This window comes from Bufo gargarizans, chromosome 11 (assembly GCF_014858855.1).
Source record: "Bufo gargarizans isolate SCDJY-AF-19 chromosome 11, ASM1485885v1, whole genome shotgun sequence".
NCBI classification, from domain to species: Eukaryota; Metazoa; Chordata; class Amphibia; order Anura; family Bufonidae; genus Bufo; species Bufo gargarizans.
The window spans coordinates 39,228,442-39,251,730 of record NC_058090.1 but is presented as its reverse complement, the minus strand read 5'-3'; the positions used below and the strand labels follow the sequence as shown (position 1 = coordinate 39,251,730).

Below are 23,289 nucleotides of genomic sequence, written 5' to 3'. Positions count from 1 at the left end.
ACCTCCTCCTCATAGAGGGAAGGCTGTCAGTTACTGATAGGACCTCCTCCTCATAGAGGGAAGGCTGTCAGTTACTGATAGGACCTCCTCCTCATAGAGGGAAGGCTGTCAGTCACCGATAGGACCGCCTCCTCATAGAGGGAAGGCTGTCAATCACTGATGGGACCTCATCCTCATAGAGGGAAGGCTGTCAATCACTGATGGGACCTCCTCCTGGACTTCAAAGCCCAGAACGAGCAGGAATTTAAATGTAAAAAATACAAGTTTTACTGAATCTTTTCTCATAAAACTTTATACCAATCTGCTCAGCTACTCCTGTAGCATAACAGTAGCATACAAACACAAGAGAGAAAATAAGTAGCTGAGCTCACCTGAGTAAATTGAAATAAAAGCACGTGCAGTGCTGGGAACACAGCACAAATCCAAATGCAGGAAAAAAAGAGGAGCGCAAGTGCAGTTTCATGAGTAAGGGTCATCACTGTTGGACCTGAAACTAGTAGATGTTGTGTTCACACTGTATTTTATTTGCATTGAACAATAAAGGCTGTTGCAATATTTTTGGAAGCTGAAGCTTTCCTCTTTTTGTCCATAGCTTACATTGCCTTTTTATGGTGACAGGTTCCCTTTATGTACGTAGACTATTATTATGAGGTTTCCCTCATGGATTTTTGAAAAATCCTGATGACTACACAGGTAAGATAAGTATGAACATGACATAAAACACACATGAATTATATATTTTGGATGAGATTATCTTTCAAATCTCTTTAATTCATGTTTTGAATGGTTCCAGCGATTTCAAACAGGAAATTAATGTGGCCGCCTCATAGAAATCAATGGTAATGTGGTATAGTGTGCCTTAAAGGAATTGTCTAGCTTTGCCAGCTTTTCTGTCCACTCCCCTTCCTCCACTTCCCAGAAGCACACTTACCTGCTCCCTGTCACTCGGTTCCAGCTCCTTCGATCCATACAGTGGTCTCAGTGCTCCGGTCCCCGCTTGTCAACTTCCGGAGAGGACAGTTTGGCATATGTGACCCCATCCACTCCAGAGGTTGACAAGTGAGGACAGAGCTCCAAGACAGCAGTGGTGGATCGGAGCAGGAAGCAAGTGGTAGGGAGTAGGTAAGTATGCTTCCCTACGCAGGTCCGGCGCAATGTGGGTTTGGGCTGCCAAAGCTGGACAACCCCTTTAATGGTTATTTTCATGTTCACAACCATCTATACATCTAGAATACAAATAATGAAGCAACTTTACAAATGCTCTTCATTTAAAAACAAAATACATCATTTTTGTGCATTCAGCTCCTGAGCAGATCTATGTCACCATGGTAACAGACAACAAAACCTAATTCATTTCATTCTGTAGTCACACTCCTATCTATCTACTTTCCTGTAGATGTAAAGGAGTATGACTGGAGGATCAGACTTCAGAGGGTTTGTTTGTTGTCGGTTACCAGACAAAAAAAAATTGCATAATAGCTGCACGTGCAGAGAGCCCAGGAGAGACAGAGTGGATAGGAGTGATAGTAGCAAGAATGGTGATTGTAGTTGGTACTCAATCTGACGCCACCCTTGGTCATGCAGTTGTAAGCCATGTACCGGGGTGGGCTCCCCAGGATACAGCGAAGTCATGAACGAGGAAAGCCACTCCGACACCAGCTTTTGTAAAAAAAACGTTTTACTATAACGTTATATCAAACACAACCCCAAATACTGGAAACATAAAAGGAGATTATATACTCTCAGCCCGAAGGCAGAGACCCTTGTGTTGCACAGCACAGCGCCCTCCGATGGATGCTGGAAAACACTTGAAATAATTTACCTACTGTGGGCAGAGCCAATGCTGCCTCGCCGTACCTATCATTACCATAAGAAGAACAAGAACAAATGTTTGGGGGCTAGCCTGCGGTGCAACACAACAGCCTACAATCTTACCGGACTATACAGTAGTTTCCCCCCCTTCCCATAAATGCTACTGTGGCACGTGCCTAGTATTGCTCCTGATAAACACGCTGGGCTAACTGGAGTTATGGTAAAGCCCGTTCTGATCTCCGGAGCGAACTACAACTTTAACTGGTAATTCCTTGTGATGAATAATCAGCAATCTTTGTAGCCTGCCACACACAGCGATCCTAACTAACTAACTGCAGGTCTGATCTCAGTCTCTAGTATTTTAGGCGCCAACACTATATTGAGGTGCATGCACGATCTGTCTTACCGACCCGGGTCTGCTTTGCCTCCACTGATGAATCTAAACTGAACATCCGCTAATCTGTTCCTCAGCTCTCATCAGCACTTCTGGCAAAAGTCCTCTGTCTCCTGGGCAGCATCTAGGTCTTAAACAGTGATCAGCTTTACTTGGCTGTAACTATGGTCGCAAAATCTTGATCCCACGCCTTGATATGAAGTGATCCACTCCTCTCTCTGTGTCCTTACAAGATGGCGACTTCGTGCTCCTTCTTCAGCTTGTTAACCCCCACCTCTCATGCATATTGAAATCTGAGCAGTCTGTTAGCTATGTGCAGGAAACAGGGGCATCTTGTGGCCAAACAGCAGAATAGCAGTCTTGTTAACTTAATCCACATATAAACAGTGTTCAAACAATGAGAGCTGTTTCTCAATCTCACACAGTCATTGGTAGGACACACCTTTCTTCCTTTCAGGGCACACCCTGGTCTTGGGGGTTCTCCTGCCCGATTTTGGTTTAGGGTACCCTTGGTGATGATTAGTTGTAAGGTGTAAAGCAGGGTCCTTAGAAGCAGTAAAGGCAATGATGAGGCAACAGTACTTTACTGATAAGTTCAGGGACATTAGTTACAGTTCTCAGTGTGCATGGGCTGGCAGTTTTTACACAAGTGCAATTTCCATAGGTCTCACAGGTTACATGGCTGCAATAGTTATCAGGCCAATATGTCTCTTTAAAGCAAATTTTCCTCTCTGGCTGACCTTAGCATAAGCATCCAGAAATAGGGGTGCAACACTTCTCTTTCACTAGGCCAGGGCTCGACAAATCCTAGGCTGGGTATTTGCCCCTGCTTAAAAATAGGCCCAGCACACTAGCAGCCGGGCGCAGCCACTGGAGCGTTAAAGAGGACCTTTCATCTGGCAAAAAATTCTGAACTGTCATGATCTGTACAGCGGCGTCCAGGGATCTCACTGTACTTACTATTATCCCTGGGCGCCGCTCCGTTCTCCTGTTATGTCCTCCGGTATCTTCGGGGACTTGGTTATAGTAGGAGGAGACTGCCCTTGCTCTCCTGGGCGTCTTCTTCTCCCATGTTTTTTTTCTCACAGGCTGTGAGCTCTGCGCTGCGATTGGCCAGCGCTACAGCCTAGGAGAAGGAGACGCCCAAGAGAACAAGGGCAGTCTCCTCCTACTATCTTTTGCCTGATCAGTCAAAACGACTGAACTGAAGACATCCTGATGCATCCTGAACGGATTACTCTCCATTCAGAATGCATGGGGATATGCCTGATCAGTTCTTTTCCGGTATAGAACCCCTGTGACGGAACTCTATGCCGGAAAAGAAAAAAACGCAAGTGTGAAAGTACCCTTAGAGGTGTTATTTTTGTCGCTGAAAATAAGGTTTTATAAAAAAAGGGGAAAAAAAAAAACAGCTCCTAACTTTTTTAGCTGGCTCCTAGAAGGAAATTTGTCAAGCCCTGCACTAGGCAACCACAGAGAGGCCACCAATGGCCGAATTTTTCATAGGTCCGCAATGTCCTCAGCGGAAGGTGGATCTTATAGCAACTTCCACAGTATGCTTGTAAAGTATGTCCAGGCATAATAAGACATAATTCTCCTTAACAAATATGCTGTAGGGCTTATAAAGTCCTTCCAGTTTATATCCACAGACCTACACACACCTCAGTGCTGGAATGCTTTTCAAATTGTCACATTCAGGGGTTACTGGAACCACTGACGGTATAACACGTAGACTCAGACAGACTAGGCAACATGGCCGGTATATTCAATGATGGTTACAAGACAACCAGGAACAGAATCAAAAAGGACATACCGGTAGGGAACAGTGCAGACCCAATCTTCACCCAACCTGTGTTCCTGCCTACTTGGATGATCTGTCCTAAAAAAAAAAGCCCCCAACTGGTTGACAGTCCCTATGCTGACTAAGAGCAGTGATAAAATACAAGCACCTGCAGTAAGAACTGCAGGAAACTGTTCACACAGCAGTAACCCTTGCATACAAAACAGACATGAAATAGGAATACAAGACCAGACCAGACACAATTAGGATGAAAGCATAAACCAGAACCCACGTGGATCAGAATACACACAGGAAACATGAAGTTCATAGGCAGAATAGGAGCGATCCTGACCATGAATGGGACGGCTTGGGTGTAATTACATTTGCTCACCACTGCAGATGCAACGGCTAGAAGGTAAACAATGAAGAGGAGGCAGAGCTGGCACGGCGCGTGCCTTCTCTTCAAACAGCTGATCGGCGGGGGTGCCGGGTGTCGAACTCCCGCCGATCTGATATTGATGACCTATCCTGAGGATAGGTCATCAATAAATATAACTTGGCAACCCCTTTAAGACACCAGACCACCTGATGTTCAGACACACAGACCAGGAAACATTAACTCTTACATGAACAAACACAGAGTCATAGGGAACTGTTCACACACACACACCTACAGAAGTTCGCAGCCAGCATGCACAAATATATGTTTTGCTTTCTTCTCATCACATCTTTAACTTTTTCTCCTCCCTGGAAGGTTCACTATTCAGAGCCGTGTCTTCACTCCTTCCACTTCACTGTCTAGACGTTGACTAACTCCTCACATGAGGAGGGTAGCACAACCTCACATAGCAATTAGTTGCTACAGCCTGTTAACAATTAAAGGGGTTATTCAACCCCTGAGATGCTCCCCCATATGCACATATGCCCGGGCCCCTCACAATGTATATACCTGGCTCCCCACACCGCCGCTGCGTTTCCCCGTGTACAGATGAAAACACCCCGAGTCGGGGGGAGGCAATAGCAGACGGGGACCTGCCCCCCGTCCCCACCTGCCATTGGTTGCCCACCCCCCCCCCCCCCCCAATGTTTTTATCCGTGCACAGGAAGAAGCAGTGACCGTGGGGGGACCAGGAGCGGCGCAGATGTTGGGGAGCCAGGTAAGTACATTGCGTGTGAGGGGCCCGGGCAATAGGGGGAGCATTTCAGGGGTTATCTAAGACTACAAAATGCCCCCAGCCCCCCCAATATGCCCGGGCCCCTCACACGCAATGTACTTACCTGGCTCCCTGCACTGGTCCTGCTTCTCCCCATGCATGGATGAAAACATTGCAGGTGACACTAAGGAGGCTCGTTCCTGTTACCGCCTGCCATTGGCTGCTCCCCCTGACACCGGATGTTTTCATCAGAGTACAGGGAGAAGCAACAACGGCAGTTCAGGGACCAGGAGCGGAGCGGGGAGCCAGGTGAATATATTGTAAGGGGCCCGGCAAATGGGGAAGCATATTACAGTGGAAAACGTATAAACACAATAGAGCACATTTGGAGGCCCTTTAGCGGTGGACCAGTGCAGTGGCCGTGGGACACTGCACATGCACAAAATGGTAGGAGGTTTTTAATGAAGACTATTTGCAAAGTTGTCTCTTATTCCCTTTAGGTGCATTGAATGTCTGTGAAAATAGACAAATCGTGGCTATGCCTACCCTTTATTTGGAAATCTAGGTTATCAGCTATAGATCAAGGGAACAGTAAAGTACGGGCTGTCCTGGTTACAGGATTATTACTTTTATTTGGTGGGTAGTTATGCAGAAAAATGAAACACACAATAGCCACACTCCATATTCTTATGTGAACAAGGCTAGGGTTGAGCGAACCTGAACTGTAAAGTTCGTGTTCGTACCGAACTTTAGGATTTTTGGCCCCCGGACCCGAACATTTCTGTAAAAGTTCGGGTTCGGTGTTCGCCGATTCCTTGGCGCTTTTTGAAAGGCTGCAGAGCAGCCAATCAACAATTAACTGTGTGCCCTTAGAAGCCATCACAGCTATGCCTACTAATGGCATGGCTGTGATTGGCCAGTGCAGCTTGTGACCCAGCCTCTATATAAGCTGGAGTCACGTAGCGCCGCACGTCACTCTGCTCTGATCAGTGTAGGGATAGGATGCTGCTGCTGTGAGGGAGAGAATAGGACAGAATCTTTAATCAGAACTCCAATTGAACTCAGCGATCTACATAGATTTTGTTGTGTGGGTGCAGTGCACAAATCTTTTTACCCTGACCTGAGCCCAGTGACAGAGAAAAATAACTTTTATCCCACTGTTAGGTTGGCGGCGGCCGCCATTTTTTTGCAAGCTCAGTGCACCAGCACTGCATATGTGCTTTTGTGACATTTAAATCCAAGCTTGAAATACTGCAATAATAATCTGGTTTTAAAAAAAAAAACACACCCTTTTTTGGCAATATCCTACATCTGGTGCCTTTGGAGCATTAGTCAGTGTGCAATTTAAGCTAGAAAAACAGCTATAATTTATTGGGTTTAAAAAACACCCTTTTTAGGCAAAATATAAAATTTTACAGCCCTTGCTGCATCTGCACGTGTGAAATTCAAGCGTTATATAATGCTGTCATACTCGGTTAGTAAAAAAAAAACACCCTTTTTGGTCAAAATACCTAATATTGCAGCCTTTGCTGCATCTGCGATTGTTAAAAACAAGCTTGAAATACTTCAATAATTTTCTGGCTTTGAAAAAAACACCCATTTTTGGCAATACCTTCCATCTGGGGCCTCTGCCGCATTAGTCAATGTGCATTTTAAGCTATAAATTTTCTGGGTTTTAAAAAACACCCTTTTTGGGAAAAATACACAATTTTACAGCCCTTGCTGCATCTGCACGTGTGAAATTCAAGCGTTATACAGGGAGTGCAGAATTATTAGGCAAATGAGTATTTTGACCACATCATCCTCTTTATGCATGTTGTCTTACTCCAAGCTGTATAGGCTCGAAAGCCTACTACCAATTAAGCATATTAGGTGATGTGCATCTCTGTAATGAGAAGGGGTGTGGTCTAATGACATCAACACCCTATATCAGGTGTGCATCATTATTAGGCAACTTCCTTTCCTTTGGCAAAATGGGTCAAAAGAAGGACTTGACAGGCTCAGAAAAGTCAAAAATAGTGAGATATCTTGCAGAGGGATGCAGCACTCTTAAAATTGCAAAGCTTCTGAAGCGTGATCATCGAACAATCAAGCGTTTCATTCAAAATAGTCAACAGGGTCGCAAGAAGCGTGTGGAAAAACCAAGGCGCAAAATAACTGCCCATGAACTGAGAAAAGTCAAGCGTGCAGCTGCCAAGATGCCACTTGCCACCAGTTTGGCCATATTTCAGAGCTGCAACATCACTGGAGGGCCCAAAAGCACAAGGTGTGCAATACTCAGAGACATGGCCAAGGTAAGAAAGGCTGAAAGACGACCACCACTGAACAAGACACACAAGCTGAAACGTCAAGACTGGGCCAAGAAATATCTCAAGACTGATTTTTCTAAGGTTTTATGGACTGATGAAATGAGAGTGAGTCTTGATGGGCCAGATGGATGGGCCCGTGGCTGGATTGGTAAAGGGCAGAGAGCTCCAGTCCGACTCAGACGCCAGCAAGGTGGAGGTGGAGTACTGGTTTGGGCTGGTATCATCAAAGATGAGCTTGTGGGGCCTTTTCGGTTTGAGGATGGAGTCAAGCTCAACTCCCAGTCCTACTGCCAGTTTCTGGAAGACACCTTCTTCAAGCAGTGGTACAGGAAGAAGTCTGCATCCTTCAAGAAAAACATGATTTTCATGCAGGACAATGCTCCATCACACGCGTCCAAGTACTCCACAGCGTGGCTGGCAAGAAAGGGTATAAAAGAAGAAAATCGAATGACATGGCCTCCTTGTTCACCTGATCTGAACCCCATTGAGAACCTGTGGTCCATCATCAAATGTGAGATTTACAAGGAGGGAAAACAGTACACCTCTCTGAACAGTGTCTGGGAGGCTGTGGTTGCTGCTGCACGCAATGTTGATGGTGAACAGATCAAAACACTGACAGAATCCATGGATGGCAGGCTTTTGAGTGTCCTTGCAAAGAAAGGTGGCTATATTGGTCACTGATTTGTTTTTGAATGTCAGAAATGTATATATTTGTGAATGTTGAGATGTTATATTGGTTTCACTGGTAAAAATAAATAATTGAAATGGGTATATATTTGTTTTTTGTTAAGTTGCCTAATAATTATGCACAGTAATAGTCACCTGCACACACAGATATCCCCCTAAAATAGCTAAAACTAAAAACAAACTAAAAACTACTTCCAAAAATATTCAGCTTTGATATTAATGAGTTTTTTGGGTTCATTGAGAACATGGTTGTTGTTCAATAATAAAATTAATCCTTAAAAATACAACTTGCCTAATAATTCTGCACTCCCTGTATACTGCTGTCATATTACTGTCTCACATACTGTCTGTTAGTAAAAAAAACACCCTTTTTGGGCAAAATACTTAATATTACAGCCTTTGCTGCATCTGTCATTGTGAGATACACCCTTTACATACTGTTGTTCTATTCTGCTATTAAAAAAACACCCATTTTGGGCAAAAATCTTAAATTGCGGCCTAGTCTGTATCTGTACGTGTGAGATATACCATTTAGATACGTTGTTCTATTGTGCCATTAGAAAAACACCCATTGAGGGCAAAAAGAATAATTTTGCATATGTCATTGTGAGATACACCCTTTAGATACTGTTGTTCTATTCTGCAGGGGTGAAGACTGGGTGGAAGATGATGTTGAGGACGATGAGGTCCTCGACTCCACATGGAATCAAGGTCATACGAGTGACCTATGTAGTTCGGAGGAAGAGGCGGTGGTCGCACAGAGCCACCAGCACAGCAGAAGAGGGAGCAGGGTGCAAGAGCGAAGCGGCCGTCCCCTAGACAGTAAGTCTGCTACTGCCCACCGCAGCAAGGGACCGAGCGCACCAAAGCCAGCTCCAAGGAGTTCCCTGACGTGGCAGTTCTTCAGACAATGTGCTGACGACAAGACACCAGTGGTTTGCACGCTGTGCAATCAGAGCCTGAAGCGAGGCATACACGTTCTCAACCTGAGCACAACCTGCATGACCAGGCATCTAAGTGCAAAGCACGAGCTGCAGTGGAGTAGACACCTGAAAAACAAAAAAAGGTTCCTGGCTCCTCCAGCTTCCTCTACTGTTGCAGACTCGGCCTCTTCATCCACCTCTGGAGTGACAGTGGCACCTGCCACCCCGCAAACAGAGGATCTGCCAGCAACACCACCACCTGGGTCACCAAGCATCTCCACAATGTCCCACAGAAGCGTTCAGCTCTCCATCTCCCAAACACTGGAGCGGAAGAGGAAGTACCCCCCTAACCACCCATGATCCCTGGCCCTGAATGCCAGCATTTTGAAATTACTGGCCTTTGAAATGCTGTCATTCCGTCTGGTGGAGACGGAGAGCTTTAAAAGCCTTATGGCGGTGGCTGTCCCACAGTACATCGTGCCCAGCTGCCACTACTTTTCCAGGCGTTCCATCCCTTCGCTGCACAACCAAGTGGGGGACAAAATAAGGTGTGCACTGCGCAACACCATCTGTGGCAAGGTGCACCTCACTACGGATACGTGGACCAGTAAGCACGGTCAGGGACGTTATATCTCCATAACAGCACACTGGGTAAATGCAGTGGCGGCTGGGCCTGAGGCGGATAGCAGTTTGGCGCATGTCCTTCCACCACCGAGGATTGCAGGGCGCTTCAGTTTGCCTCCTGTTGCTTTCTCCTCCTACTGTGCTTCCTCATCCGGTCAGCATAACCCCTTCACCACCAACTTCAGCACAGCCAGGGGTAAACGACAGCAGGCAGTTTTAAAACTTATCTGTTTGGGGGACAAACCCCACACCGCGCAGGAGCTGTGGACGGCCTTGAACAACAAACCGATGAGTGGTTGGTGCCAGTGAGCCTCAAGCCCGGCCTGGTGGTGTGCGATAATGGGCGAAATCTCATAGCAGCTCTGGGACTAGCCGGTTTGACACACATCCCTTGCCTGGCGCATGTGCTGAATTTGGTGGTGCAGAGGTTCCTTAAAAATTACCCCGATATGTCAAAGCTCCTGCATAAAGTGCGGGCCATCTGTACGCGCTTTCGGCATTCTTACCCTGCTGCAGCGAAACTTCAGCCTTCCTGCTCACTGCCTCATATGCGACGTGCCCACAAGGTGGAACTCCACCTTGCACATGCTGGCCAGACTGTGCGAGCAGCAGCAGGCGATAGTGGAGTTTCAGCTGCAGCACGCACGGGTGAGTCGCTCTGCGGAACAGCACCACTTCACCACCAATGACTGGGCCTCCATGCGAGACCTGTGTTCCTTGTTGCGCTGTTTCGAGTACTCCACCAACATGGCCAGTGCCGATAACGCAGTTCTCAGCGTTACTATCCCACTTCTATGCCTCCTTGAAAAAACGCTGCTGGCGATGATGGAAGAGGATGTGGCACAGGAGGAATAATTCCGGTCAGTCATTCACAAGTGGCTCAGAGGGTGGGTTTCTGCACCCACAAATGCCAGGTACACAATTGTCAAGCCAGGGCACAGTTCTGGAGGATGAGATGGAGGAACCATGTTCACAGCAGGGTGGCACCCAGACCAGCTCATGGCCATCACTGGTGCGTGGCTGGGGGGATATATAGGACACAGACGATACACCTCCCACAGAGGACAGCTTTTTGTTGCCTCTGGGCAGCCTGGCACACGTGAGCGATTACATGCTGCAGGGTCTCCGCAACGACCGCCGGGGTGCCCACATTCTAAGGCTACTTTCACACTAGCGTTCTGAACGGATCCGCTCATATAATGCAGACAGTGGCTCCGTTCAGAACGGATCCGTCTGCATTATATTGTATAAAATGTTCTAAGTGTGAAAGTAGCCTGAACGGATCCGTCCAGACTTTTACATTGAAAGTCAATGGTGGACGGATCCGTTTGAAGATTGAGCCATAGTGTGTCATCTTCAAACGGATCCGTCCCCATTGACTTACATTGTAAGTCTGGACGGATCCGCACGGCCAGGCGGACACCCGAACGCTGCAAGCAGCGTTCAGGTGTCCGCCTGCTGTGCGGAGCGGAGGCTGAACGCCGCCAGACTGATGCATTCTGAGCGGATCCGCATCCACTCAGAATGCATTAGGGCTGGACGGAAGCGTTCGGGTCCGCTTGTGAGAGCCTTCAAACGGAGCTCACAAGCGGACAGCCGAACGCTAGTGTGAAAGTAGCCTAACTTGTGCTGATTACTGGGTGGTCACGCTGCTGGATTCCCGTTACAAGGACAACGTACCGTCCATAATTCTCTCACTGGAACGTGATCGTAAGATGCGCGAGTACAAGCGCACGCTGGTAGATGCGCTGCTAGTGGCATTCCCACCTGACAGCGGGGGCACAGTGGAAGCACAAGGCGAAGGCAGAGGAGGAAGAGGTCGCCAACGCAGCTGGGGCACCGCCAGCACCTTCAGAAGGCAGGGTTAGCATGGTCGAAATGTGTAAAAGCTTTGTCAGCACGCCACAACAACCAGCTGATATTGGAACGTCTTAGCAGGAGGCAGCATTTCACCAACATGGTGGAGCAGTATGTGTGCACGCGCCTACACATACTGAATGACGGGTCTGCCCCCTTCAACTTCTGGGTCTAAAAAATTGGGCACATATCCTGAGCTTGCCCTTTACACCTTGGAGCCAGTGTATTATCTGAACGTGTGTTTAGCACAGCAGGGGGGGGCGTTATCACAGACAAGCGCAGCCGCCTGTCCACAGCCAATGTGGACAAGCTCACGTTCATTAAAATTAACCAGGCAGGGATCCCACAGGACTTGTCCGTACCTTGTGCAGAATAGGCATGTATACCGGCCTTAACCAGCTATTGTTATACTACAGCGCAATTGCTCATTCTTGTATTTTGGATATTTCACACTCTTTTGGAGTGTACCCTAAATTTAAAAAAAAAAAGAATAATAATTAAAACAAAAAAACTGTGTTGGCTACCTCGTCCTCCTCCACCGCCACTTCCACTGCCTCCTCAAACTTCTACTCCATATGGACCTCCACCTCATAAATCAAGTATTTTTTTTTATTTGTACGTATTTAATTTTGTCATTTTACTAATTTGTCTGTTACATTTTCGGGTAAAATTCACCAATTTTTTGGTGCGATATACCACTGCTCTACCTAGTAGACAGGTAAAAAAAAAAAAAATCACTAATTTGTCTGTTACATTTTCGGGTGAAATTCACTGATTTTTGGGTATGATATACCACTGCTATACCTAGTAGACAGGTAAAAAAAATTCACTAATTTGTCTGTTACATTCTTGGGTGACATTTGACAATTTTTGCCGTGATTAAACCCCTGCTCTGCATAGGTGATAGGGACCTAAATTTCAAAAAATCATCTGTTACAAGGTGACATTTTACCAATTTTGCCGTATAAAAAACCCCTGCTCTGCATAGGTGACAGGGAATTAAATTTCAAAAATTCTTCTTCAATTGATGCGCGCCCCCCTCCTTTCGTTCAATGCTTAAAGGGGTCTTCACTTTCATTTAACTGATGATCTATCCTCTGGATAGATCATCAGCTTCTGATCGGCGGGGGTCCGACACCCGGGACCCCCGCCGATCAGCTGTTTGAGAAGGCAGCGGCGCTCCAGCAGCGCCGCTGCCTTCTCACTGTTTACCGCCGGGCCGCCCACCCACTGGCGTCACGACTTGTATCAACTAGAGTGGGCGCGGCTAAGCTCCATTCAAGTGAACAGCGCTTAGCCGCGCCCACTCTAGTTGATACAAGTCGTGACGTCAGTGGGCGGGCGGCCCGGCGGTAAACAGTGAGAAGGCAGCGGCGCTGCTGGAGCGCCGCTGCCTTCTCAAACAGCTGATCGGCGGGGGTCCCGGGTGTCGGACCCCGGTCGATCAGAAGCTGATGATCTATCCAGAGGATAGATTATCAGTTAAATGAAAGTGAAGAACCCCTTTAAACTTTACTAACTTGTCCCACATTTGCGCTTCAATAATTTGTCCCACTTTTCCGCTCGATCATATTTAATTTTAGAAAAATGTACCTCCCTTGGATGTGGTCTCTCTTTCTTACGCTCCCTCTCCGGCGTGGAACCCTGATTTGCCGATAACTGTGATCAACATGGTAGGCTCAGAAAAGAACATCGAAAGTTGATAGAGAAGATATCCAAATGGTGACATGCGATCAGGCAGAAGTTATCTAGAGTCAACAAAGCGGCAGCAGGGCCTCTCCTGTCTAACGTTTCCAAATCCTAAATACCCCAGTGACACTCCCTATCATTTTTTATTAATCATTCCAATAACAGGGCATCTTAAGAGTCCTGTATTGTTATTTATCATCACTACATCCCTAAGTCGGGAGTGGGTAATTGCCGCGCGCCCCCTCCTTTCCTTCGATTCTTCTACTTTAATAACTTTTTCCATATTTCTGCTCGATCACAATTAAATTTCATCCATTGATCTCCCTTGGATGTGGTCCCTCTTTCTCATGCTCCCTCTCCGGAGTGGAACCCTGATTCGCCGATAACCGTGATCAACATGGTAGGCTCAGAAAAGAACATCGAAGGTTGATAGAGAAGATATCCAAATGGATCGTGGACGTCACGGTGATGTGCGACACGGTGGGGCAGTATGTGTGCACACGCCTACACGAACTGACTGATGGGTCTCTAAATTGGGCACATGGCCTGATCTTGCCCTTTACGCCTTGGAGGTGCTAGCCTGCCCTGCAGCTAGTGTATTGTCTGAACGTGTGTTTAGCATGACTGGAGTGAGTTATCACATGTTTTGGGGTGTACCCTAATTTAAAAAAAAAAATTTAAAACCAAAAAGCAGTGTGTTTGGCACAGTCCAAGTCCGTGCGCAGTGAGATAGTGCGCCAATGTTTAAGGATGAAGGCTGATAATAATTTTTTTTAAAAATTCTGATGATGCGTATAGTGGGCGACGGTGTCCGGCACTCCAATCAGATTGTAGGGGTGTGTCTAAGGACACTATTGGTTGGCAGTGCTTTGTCCTTTGTAACTGATAGGATGGCTAACTTGTCAATTAGTTTACACACTATTTAAACCTCCAGGTGGCCGGGGTCACTCATGGCTGCCCATTAACCCCTGAAGAAGCCAGAATACTGGCGAAACATGTCGGGGGCAGTGTTAGTTTTTAATTGCTGTGAACCACTCCACTGTTAACCAGCAACTAGCGGTCAGGCTGGCCAACGTTGCTTGGTTTGGTTTAGCAATCAAGTTAGTTGTGGTTTTGGCTACTGTGCACCGAGTCCGTGTTGCGGTGTTAGTTGCCATTAATATCAGTCGGAGATCAACTGAGACGCTTTATGCGCCATTCACATAGTGGGCTGATATTTCCATTTCTCCCACCACTCTATATGGCTGTTAAAACAACCATTCTCAGCTGGCAGAGTCACCGCGGACGGTGGTACGGTAGTGTCCTGCCCTCACAGTGGTAAGGGTGAAAGATAGTGCACATCTCTTCACCCTGCCTGATTGTCAAAGCAATACACCTACCAGTGAAGTGGGGTACTGTGTTTTTAACACCCCTTAATTTTTGGGTTCTAAGTTCAATTAAAGAGTGCACCTCGCACACACTTAGGTTTTACTTGTATTCAAATAAAAGTTAAATGCTAAGTATTAATTTACACCTGGGTCAAGACAGGTTCTATTGCCTGGATAGGCATTTGTAAATAAAACAGCATAAAATGCAACACAGCCCCCCTATACAACCAGATCCCCCTTCGTCAATATCCACAACCACCCCCTACCATCTCAGTGTACTGTACAATCCCTCACATACAACCTACAGACATCACCCTACTACACAGCCCCCACCCTCAGCATACAATGCATCACAGCCCAGACACCTCCTTAGAACACAGCCCCCCCCCCCCCCCCACCATCAGTGTGCAACCTCACACAGTCTCCCTCACAAACCAGACATCACCCTACTACACAGCCTCCCATTTCAGCATCCAAACATAGCACCCCTCTCTCCCAACATACAATCAAACAAAGCCCTCCCCATACAACCAGAACCCCTCCCCCTCAGTGTACAGTCACTCACAGCACATCCCACAGACACCACCCTACTACACAGCGGCCCCCCGCATCTCAGTGTACAGTCCCTCACACACATCCCACAGACACCACCCTACTACACAGCTGCCCCCCACCTCAGTGTACAGTCCCTCACACAAATCCCACAGACACCACCCTACTACACAGCAGCCCCCCCATCTCAGTGTACAGTCCTTAACAGCACATCCCACAGACACCACCCTACTACACAGCTGCCCCCCCATCTAACCACGAGCAGCACACAGCAGCCCCCCACATCTCAGTGTACAGTCCCTCACACACATCCCACAGCCACCACCCTACTACACAGCGCCCCCCCCACATCTCAGTGTACAGCCCCTCACACACATCCCACAGACACCACCCTACTACACAGCAGCCCCCCATCTAACCACGAGCAGCACACAGCAGCCCCCACACCTCAGTGTACAGTCCCTCACACACTTCCCAGACACCACCCTACTACACAGCAGCCCCCCACACCTCAGTGTACAGCCCCTCACACACATCCCACAGACACCACCCTACTACACAGCAGCCCCCCACACACATCCCACAGACATCACCCTACTACACAGCAGCCCCCCCCACACATCTCAGTGTACAGTCCCTGACACACATCCCACAGACACCACCCTACTACACAGAAGCCCCCCACACCTCAGTGTACAGTCCCTGACACATATCCCACAGACACCACCCTACTACACAGCAGCCCCCCCATCTAACCACGAGCAGCACACAGCGGCCCCCCACATCTCAGTGTACAGTCACTCACAGCACATCCCAGACACCACCCTACTACACAGAAGCCCCCCACACCTCAGTGTACAGTCCCTCACACACACACCCCACAGACACCACCCTATTACACAGCAGCCACCCACACCTCAGTGTACAGTCCCTCACAGCACATCCCACAGACCCCCCCAGCTCAGTGTACAGTCCCCCACAGTTTCCGTACACAATAAGTTAAAGTGACTACTCAGTCGGTGCCGCGGACTTGTACAGCGCTGCAGGAGTTGTAGTTCACTCCCAGCGCTGCTGACAGCCGCGAGCTCCACAATCCATGTTAAAAAAGAGGGCGCCTCTCCAGTGACCGATCCACGTGATCTAGAACTGCCACATGATGTTGTGACGTCAGCAGGTCCTTACTGAATACAGTATTCAGCCATTACCATAGGATCCGCCATGTTACGCAGGCCGCCTGACGTACTTCCTCCCTTGACGTCATGACGTTAGAGCCCGACGTTGCCTATATAAGCCGCGGCTGCCCTCGTTTCCGCCTTTTTCCGGTCTCTTTAGAGCCGCCAGACTCAATCGCCCTCCATCCTCCGCCGGTGGAGCGTCCCCGAACAGCTTCTAATCATGACCGAGCAGATGACCCTTCGGGGGACCCTTAAGGGTCACAATGGTTGGGTTACCCAAATCGCGACCACCCCACAGTTCCCGGACATGATCCTCAGCTCTTCCCGGGGTGAGATACATGTGTAGAGGCCGTCCTTCTATTAAACTATGGCCGTCCTAGTGAGCTGTGGGTGTGGGGAGCCGCCTGTCCTCCGGCCTGTGTGCTCGGCGCTGTGTACAGCGGCCTGCTCAGCCGCTGCCTTGTGTATGGGGTGTAGTGGGGAGGAGGCAGTGTTAGGTTGGCTGCCTGCACCTTGCATTTGCTCGGTACATTGGCTGCTTGTCGTTAAATGTAATGTGCAGAGGAATTGCCTAACTAGCAATTCCTCACCGTCCCATTTCTTACCTTCCTTTGCTCTGGGTGCATTGCATTAACCTGCAGGGTCGCTGCGTCTGTCTGTTTGCTTACTGTGCTTGCGACAAGTCCTTGCTCTTGTTTGTCAGGTTCCTGTTTACTGATCTGGAAATGTAATTTCTGCTTAAAGGGGCTAAGTAACTTTAAGCATTTTTTACAGTCCCCTTTAGACGGGCTAGACCTGCGGTGGGGTTCATACGTACCTCGTCCCTGCCCTCCATGGCTGCCTCTGCAGGTCCCGGCTTTCTGGGAATCAACATCCTGTTGACGGGGGGGCTAAGTGACCACTGCAGCCAATTGGTGACCTGTCACCTGTGTGGCACATGACCCAGTGATGGACCCCATGGGTGACCTGTCACGTGTTGTAATTCTAGTGATCATTAGGGGTCCCTGATAGGTGCTGATCCCACCTCTGGGATGGAACAGAGCCTGCAAAGTGCCGGAGGTGAAACCGTGCATATGTATGGGAGCTGTTTCTGTAAGTTCCATAGAAGTGAATGGAGCGGTGGCCGGGCTTCCCATTCATTTTAGTGAGACTTCTGAGAATAGCCGAGCATGCCGATAGATGTCTTGGGGTCCATTCACACGTCCGTAGTGATCCACAATACACCCGACCAACACCCCCATAGAAATTCCTATTCTTGTCTGTAATTGTGGACAAGAATAGGACATGTTCTATTTTTTTTCCTGAGCAGCGGACCGGAAGATTGGGGCGCACTCCGGAAATGCGGACAGCAGTGTGCTGTCCGCACCTGTTTTGCAATTTGCGGAAAGGATGCGGACCCATTCTGCGGACGTGTGAATGGACCCTGAGTGTATTTTATTGTGACCCCCCGACTCGTGCTGTCTGTATAATGGTTGTTTATATACCATTATATTCACTCTGCTCTTTCCATTCCAGACAAGACTGTCATCATGTGGAAGCTGACTCGTGATGAGACCAACTATGGAGTCCCTCAGCGCGCCCTGCGCGGTCACTCCCACTTTGTCAGTGACGTCGTCATCTCCTCTGATGGGCAGTTCGCCCTGTCCGGTTCCTGGGACGGAACACTGAGGCTGTGGGATCTTACCACGTAAGTTGCGTGGATGGGACTACGTTCTGGGTACAGAGGCGGGGGTTATCTTTGGCTGGCACGGATGCTCATGTGACTTTCTCTGCAGTGGCACAACCACAAGGCGATTTGTGGGTCACACAAAGGATGTTCTCAGCGTGGCCTTCTCCGCCGACAACCGTCAGATCGTGTCAGGTTCCCGAGATAAGACCATCAAGCTGTGGAACACTCTGGGAGTGTGCAAATACACAGTGCAGGTAAGGATGCTGTGACCCCTGTTATTGTGTGGTTGTGGGGTGGCTCATTTGGTCCTTATGACTAGATCAACTATCCTGAGTGTTCCTTTGGGAGCAACGTCAAGTATGCTGACAATCCTGCAATTATGATGGGACCATAGACCGCACCCCTCAATACGAAGTTCTAGCACTGGTAATGGATTCTGAGTCTTACCATGCTTTTTTTTTCTTCAGGAAGAATCTCACTCTGAATGGGTTTCTTGCGTCCGTTTCTCACCCAACAGCAGCAATCCCATCATTGTTTCCTGCGGCTGGGACAAGATGGTGAAGGTGAGTCTCTCAGGGTTCATGTATGTGTGGGGGTGGTAAGACTACATCTTGATGGCCAGTGGTCCAGGGTACATGGATGTCTTCTAGAGGCTACCTGCCATTACTGCACTTTACATCATGCTTCTAGCGCAAGCGTGGATGTTGGACTTGGTAGCCCAGCCAGTGACTTCCTAGTATCTTGCTATATTCTAACTGTGGAAATCTTAATTTCAGGTCTGGAATCTGGCCAACTGCAAACTGAAGACCAACCACATTGGCCACAGTGGCTACCTGAACACAGTCACTGTGTCTCCTGATGGGTCACTGTGCGCCTCTGGAGGCAAGGTGAGGAGGAATAGGCCTTGTGGATTATTGGCTGTCTGGTCAGTCTTATTCGATGGGTTTATTACATTTAGATTTTATTTCTATACTTTTGTCATCTCAACATTAGTTTCTCTGTATTGTGCCTGAATATAGGTTTAGTGTCATCTCTGGACACAGCTACTTGTTTAGAGGCAGCTTTTACGTGGATCAGTTAAAGGGAACCTGTCATCAACTTTATGCTGCCCATACTAACTGCAGCATAAAGGAGAGACATGTGAGTTGATTTCAGGAGTCTGTCATTTAGAAGTTTAAAAGTAAGTGGTTGCCGTGAACCCACATCACAATTGCAGACTGGGCCTGGAAAAGAGTTGCGGCCACCTGAGAAGAGTCCTGGTTATTCATGAATTCTTTGCTCTCCTGCCCACCTGCTGATGACTGACTTTCTAATACCTAGTTTTCTCTCTGGGAGAGAACTGCCAATGATCAGCAGATGGACAGGAGAGAGCAGGAGATTAGGAATAACCAGGACTCTTCTCAGGTAGATGTGACTCTTTTCCAGGCCTGGGCTGCAATGATTATGATGCTGGTTCTCAGCAACCACTGACTTTTAGCTCATGAGTGACACAGAGCTGACATCGGCATTTCTGTCACTATTTTATGCTGCCCTCAGTGAGATCAGCTTAAAGTTGATGACAGGTTCCCTTTAAGTTTGTTCCTGCAAAAGCTGTTGTATAAAAGGCCCTTTTGACATCACAGCTTGATTTATATGGCGGAGAAGCTCCTGAGGGTTACCTGTGATGGAGGCCTGCAACATATATAGTGGGCATAAGTCAGGAGCTTTAAATTAAAGGGATTTTCTGTTATAAAAAAAAGCATGATCTAGGTCAGGTCATTTTCTGAGTGCATTCTGACTCCAGCAAAATTAAGATCTGTGACCCGCACCCTGGGCTTACATCTCGGCGCAAGACAGAGGGAGTTTTCGACAGATTCTTGTACAAAGACAAATCTCGCGTACACTTTGCGTTGTTTTGTATGGAAATTGACCTGTGGTGTAGATTTTGAAAGCATGTCTCTACAGGCTTTTAGTGTGGATCCTAACTTTTGCAATTCAAGGTGAGATCTGCAGCAAAACCTCATCTTATCCGCAAAAAAAGCGAAGTGTGTACAGGTACCCTGAAGTCCTGCTGGAAACGCCTCGCACCTGGACATCGTCTACAGCAGTGTTTCCCAACCAGTGTGCCTCCAGCTGTTGCAAAACTACAACTCCCAGCATGCCTGGACAGCTTTGGCTGTGTGGGCATGCTGGGAGTTGTAGTTTTGCAACAGCTGGAGGCGCACTAGGTGGGAAACACTGGTCTACAGAGCAGGGTCCAGGAGAATAAACCGAATATTCCCCTTAGCGGCAAGGTCACAGTTTACAGGGCTTAGCCTCAGATCTAGATGTGATGTCATTGGTATAGGGTACCAACGCAGCTGGAAATGTCTCGATGGAGTGCAGGAAAAAAGGGGCATTACAGATGTTTTCTGTCAATTGATCCTGAAAATTGCAAAACTGGAATACGGTCTACCTGCAGTTTTTTACTGTGTACAGTTGCATGGAATACCATGCACTTGTATAGTTAGTTTTGCACTTTGGCCTCCTTCTGGTTTAATGGAGCCTTATAGATACCCTTGGCATGTATGGAGTGGTAGCTTTTCCTGGCATACAGCGAGCACATCTGAACCTGACCTAAGCAGCTGCAGTCGGCATTGCCATTGGTCTACACATGGTACGTCAAATAGAAATGCATTGTTGGTTAAAACTGGATGTGCACGGGTGTCTATTGGGACAAGTCTCTGCTGTTTTCGGAGCGAAAGTGTCTGCTGATATGGATATTATTGGCACATGCTTCAATAGGTTCTTATCTGGGGTGCGTAGTGATGTCTTCCAGCATTTGGGTATGCCCACTGATGGTTTTGGAATGTGTGACCTGCTTGACACTGTTGCTGTCACGATAAGATTGGTTTGCTACAGTTCATGCCTCCTAACATGTTGCTGCCACATGGGAAATGCAATGTTGGCAGTGCCCTTATTTTCTTGTTATGTGATGCGATGCACTATTGGGTGTAGTGAAAAATCAGTTTTTTTCTATTGATGGGTTGTGGTATGTTGCACAATGCAGTAAACTTTGCAGCCTTGACTTTGCTTTCTGATCGTGCAGTAATGCATTGTAATGCAGAGCATACCTTCATTGCTGTCAATGTGGTCTAGACTTGCACTAGGCTTATCACAGGGACTCAGGCTGGTTGACAAGTTTGGTGCGCGGCTAGAGACTTTTGTGTAACTTTACTCTTGGCTTAGTTTGAGCCAGAATTGTGGCACTTAGAGGAGTGTTGCATATTAGGCCACGTGCTGTCAGTTTGCCGGACTAGATGCATCAAGTTGAACCATGTTTTGGGGAGCTGCACTTCCATCAGTAAATGTAGGCCCTTGTCGGTTTGCATGGCTTTCTTCCTTAAAAAATTAAAATAAAAAATATTTTATATTTTCTGAGATTGTCAGAGTATTAATGTGTTACTTGGGGAAATCGGATTAAGTCTCAATTTGCTGTGAGTACTGTAGGAATATTTCTACGGTTTCCTCCATCACTAATCTCTTTTCTGTTCCCAGGATGGACAGGCCATGCTGTGGGATTTGAATGAAGGCAAACACCTGTACACCCTGGACAGTGGTGATGTCATCAACGCTCTCTGCTTCAGCCCCAACCGCTACTGGCTGTGCGCCGCCACAGGGCCAAGCATCAAGATCTGGGTAGGTTGTGCAAGAAGTTGAAGATGGGTCCATAAGATGAGGCTTTTCTTTGCAGTGATGATTTCTGATGCCAACTGATGCTCATTGCTGAAAATCAGAGGCTGTTACTGAGCAATACATTAATTTTATTGCGTGTTTTACAATTCTGGATTACTGTCTAACACGTCTGTGCTTTTGTAGGATCTGGAAGGCAAGATCATTGTAGATGAACTGAAACAGGAGGTGATCAGTACAAGCAGCAAAGCTGAGCCCCCACAGTGTACTTCTCTGGCCTGGTCAGCAGATGGACAGGTAACGGGCTTCTGTTCTGCAAATGGAATCCACCGTGTAGTCTTATTATGGAGGTTTCTAGATTACTGGATTGTGGCATAAGCTGTAGCTATAGTGTGTACTTCCCATTCAATGGCAGCAGGTTAATTGAGCTTGGTTTAGCACTCAGCTATTCCCCTGTAGAAGTTATAGACCAGTATAATGTCAGGTCTGGTTCTAATGCTGTTCTATTTATTTTAGACACTCTTCGCTGGATACACAGACAACTTGATCAGAGTCTGGCAAGTCACCATTGGGACCCGTTAAGATGTTTTCTGGAAACAGAAAAATGGCAGACATTTCAGTTGTAATGTTACTGCCTGATACTACTTGTGCAGTATGGAGTCATCTTACCATGCCAGCCTATGACTCTAATAAAAAAAAATTGCTATAAAACTATACAATCTGCGTTCCTGTATTATGTGGCTGTAGCAGATCACCCCTATGACACTGGAGTAGCAAGTCAAATCTTCCAATGGTGTGGCGTATTGCTAGGATATGCTTCATTATATACTCTGCGGAGGTCTGAACTCTGCTGACTTGGAGAATAAAGGGTCATTTCAGCATTTCTAGTGCACAGTGGTGCCTGGGCCCACTTGATGTGCAAGAAACTGCATCATAACCTCATTTCAGGGGCCTGTGGACCAACTTTACTTCTGTGCTTAAAGAACTAGGTTTGACTGAAATAACGCGTGTAGTTTTTAACCCCTTTTCCGACACAACATACTATTACGTCATGGAAGTCAGTGCATTCCCGCATCTTGACGTAATAGTACATCACGGTTAACTCCGATCACTACGCTGCATTGTGCAGTGACCGGACTAAGATGGCTGCACCCATTAGCAGGCAGCCATCTTGGCTGAGGGCGGGCAGCAGTTTTTCTTCAGCCCCCATCGCTGCGATGGGCCAGTCTTCACTAACCGCAATATATGGTGCTTCGGGGGGAGGGTGGAGAATGAAGAGGCCTTGACTAGAGGTGGGAGAGGCTGATGACATGGGCCCATGTCAACTCCTCTCCTAGGTCAGGGAGGGGACACCAGATGCAGGTGTCCCCTCACAGCGCTGCATTTGGCTGGAACAACACTCCAGCCAATGGCAGCGCTATGCAGCAGAAAGAACAGTTGGTGCCTCTCTGCAGGCAGCCATTCTAGCTTGGTGACTGCTTGCAGAGGACCTATTCCCCACTGTGTTGCTGGAACTTGTGGTACTACCACATAAATGACTGCTTTCACAAGAACAACATCTAGAACACGTCTCCATGACGGCACACTCGGAGAACTAAGGCTACTTTCACACTAGCGTTCGGGGCTCCACTTGTGAGTTCCGTTTG

At 47.6% G+C, this 23,289-nt stretch overlaps 1 protein-coding gene across 1 annotated transcript; it reads left to right on the top strand.

Annotated features, from left to right (window-relative positions):
• Positions 1–16,454: 16,454 nt before the first annotated feature.
• Positions 16,455–22,359, top strand: LOC122921973 (receptor of activated protein C kinase 1). Its single transcript, XM_044272335.1, has 8 exons — positions 16,455–16,652; positions 17,839–18,010; positions 18,099–18,246; positions 18,460–18,555; positions 18,769–18,879; positions 21,509–21,649; positions 21,830–21,940; positions 22,160–22,359. The coding sequence occupies exons 1-8, from the start codon at positions 16,544–16,546 to the stop codon at positions 22,223–22,225; spliced, it is 954 nt and encodes a 317-aa protein (XP_044128270.1). The 5' UTR covers positions 16,455–16,543; the 3' UTR covers positions 22,226–22,359.
• Positions 22,360–23,289: the final 930 nt, after the last annotated feature.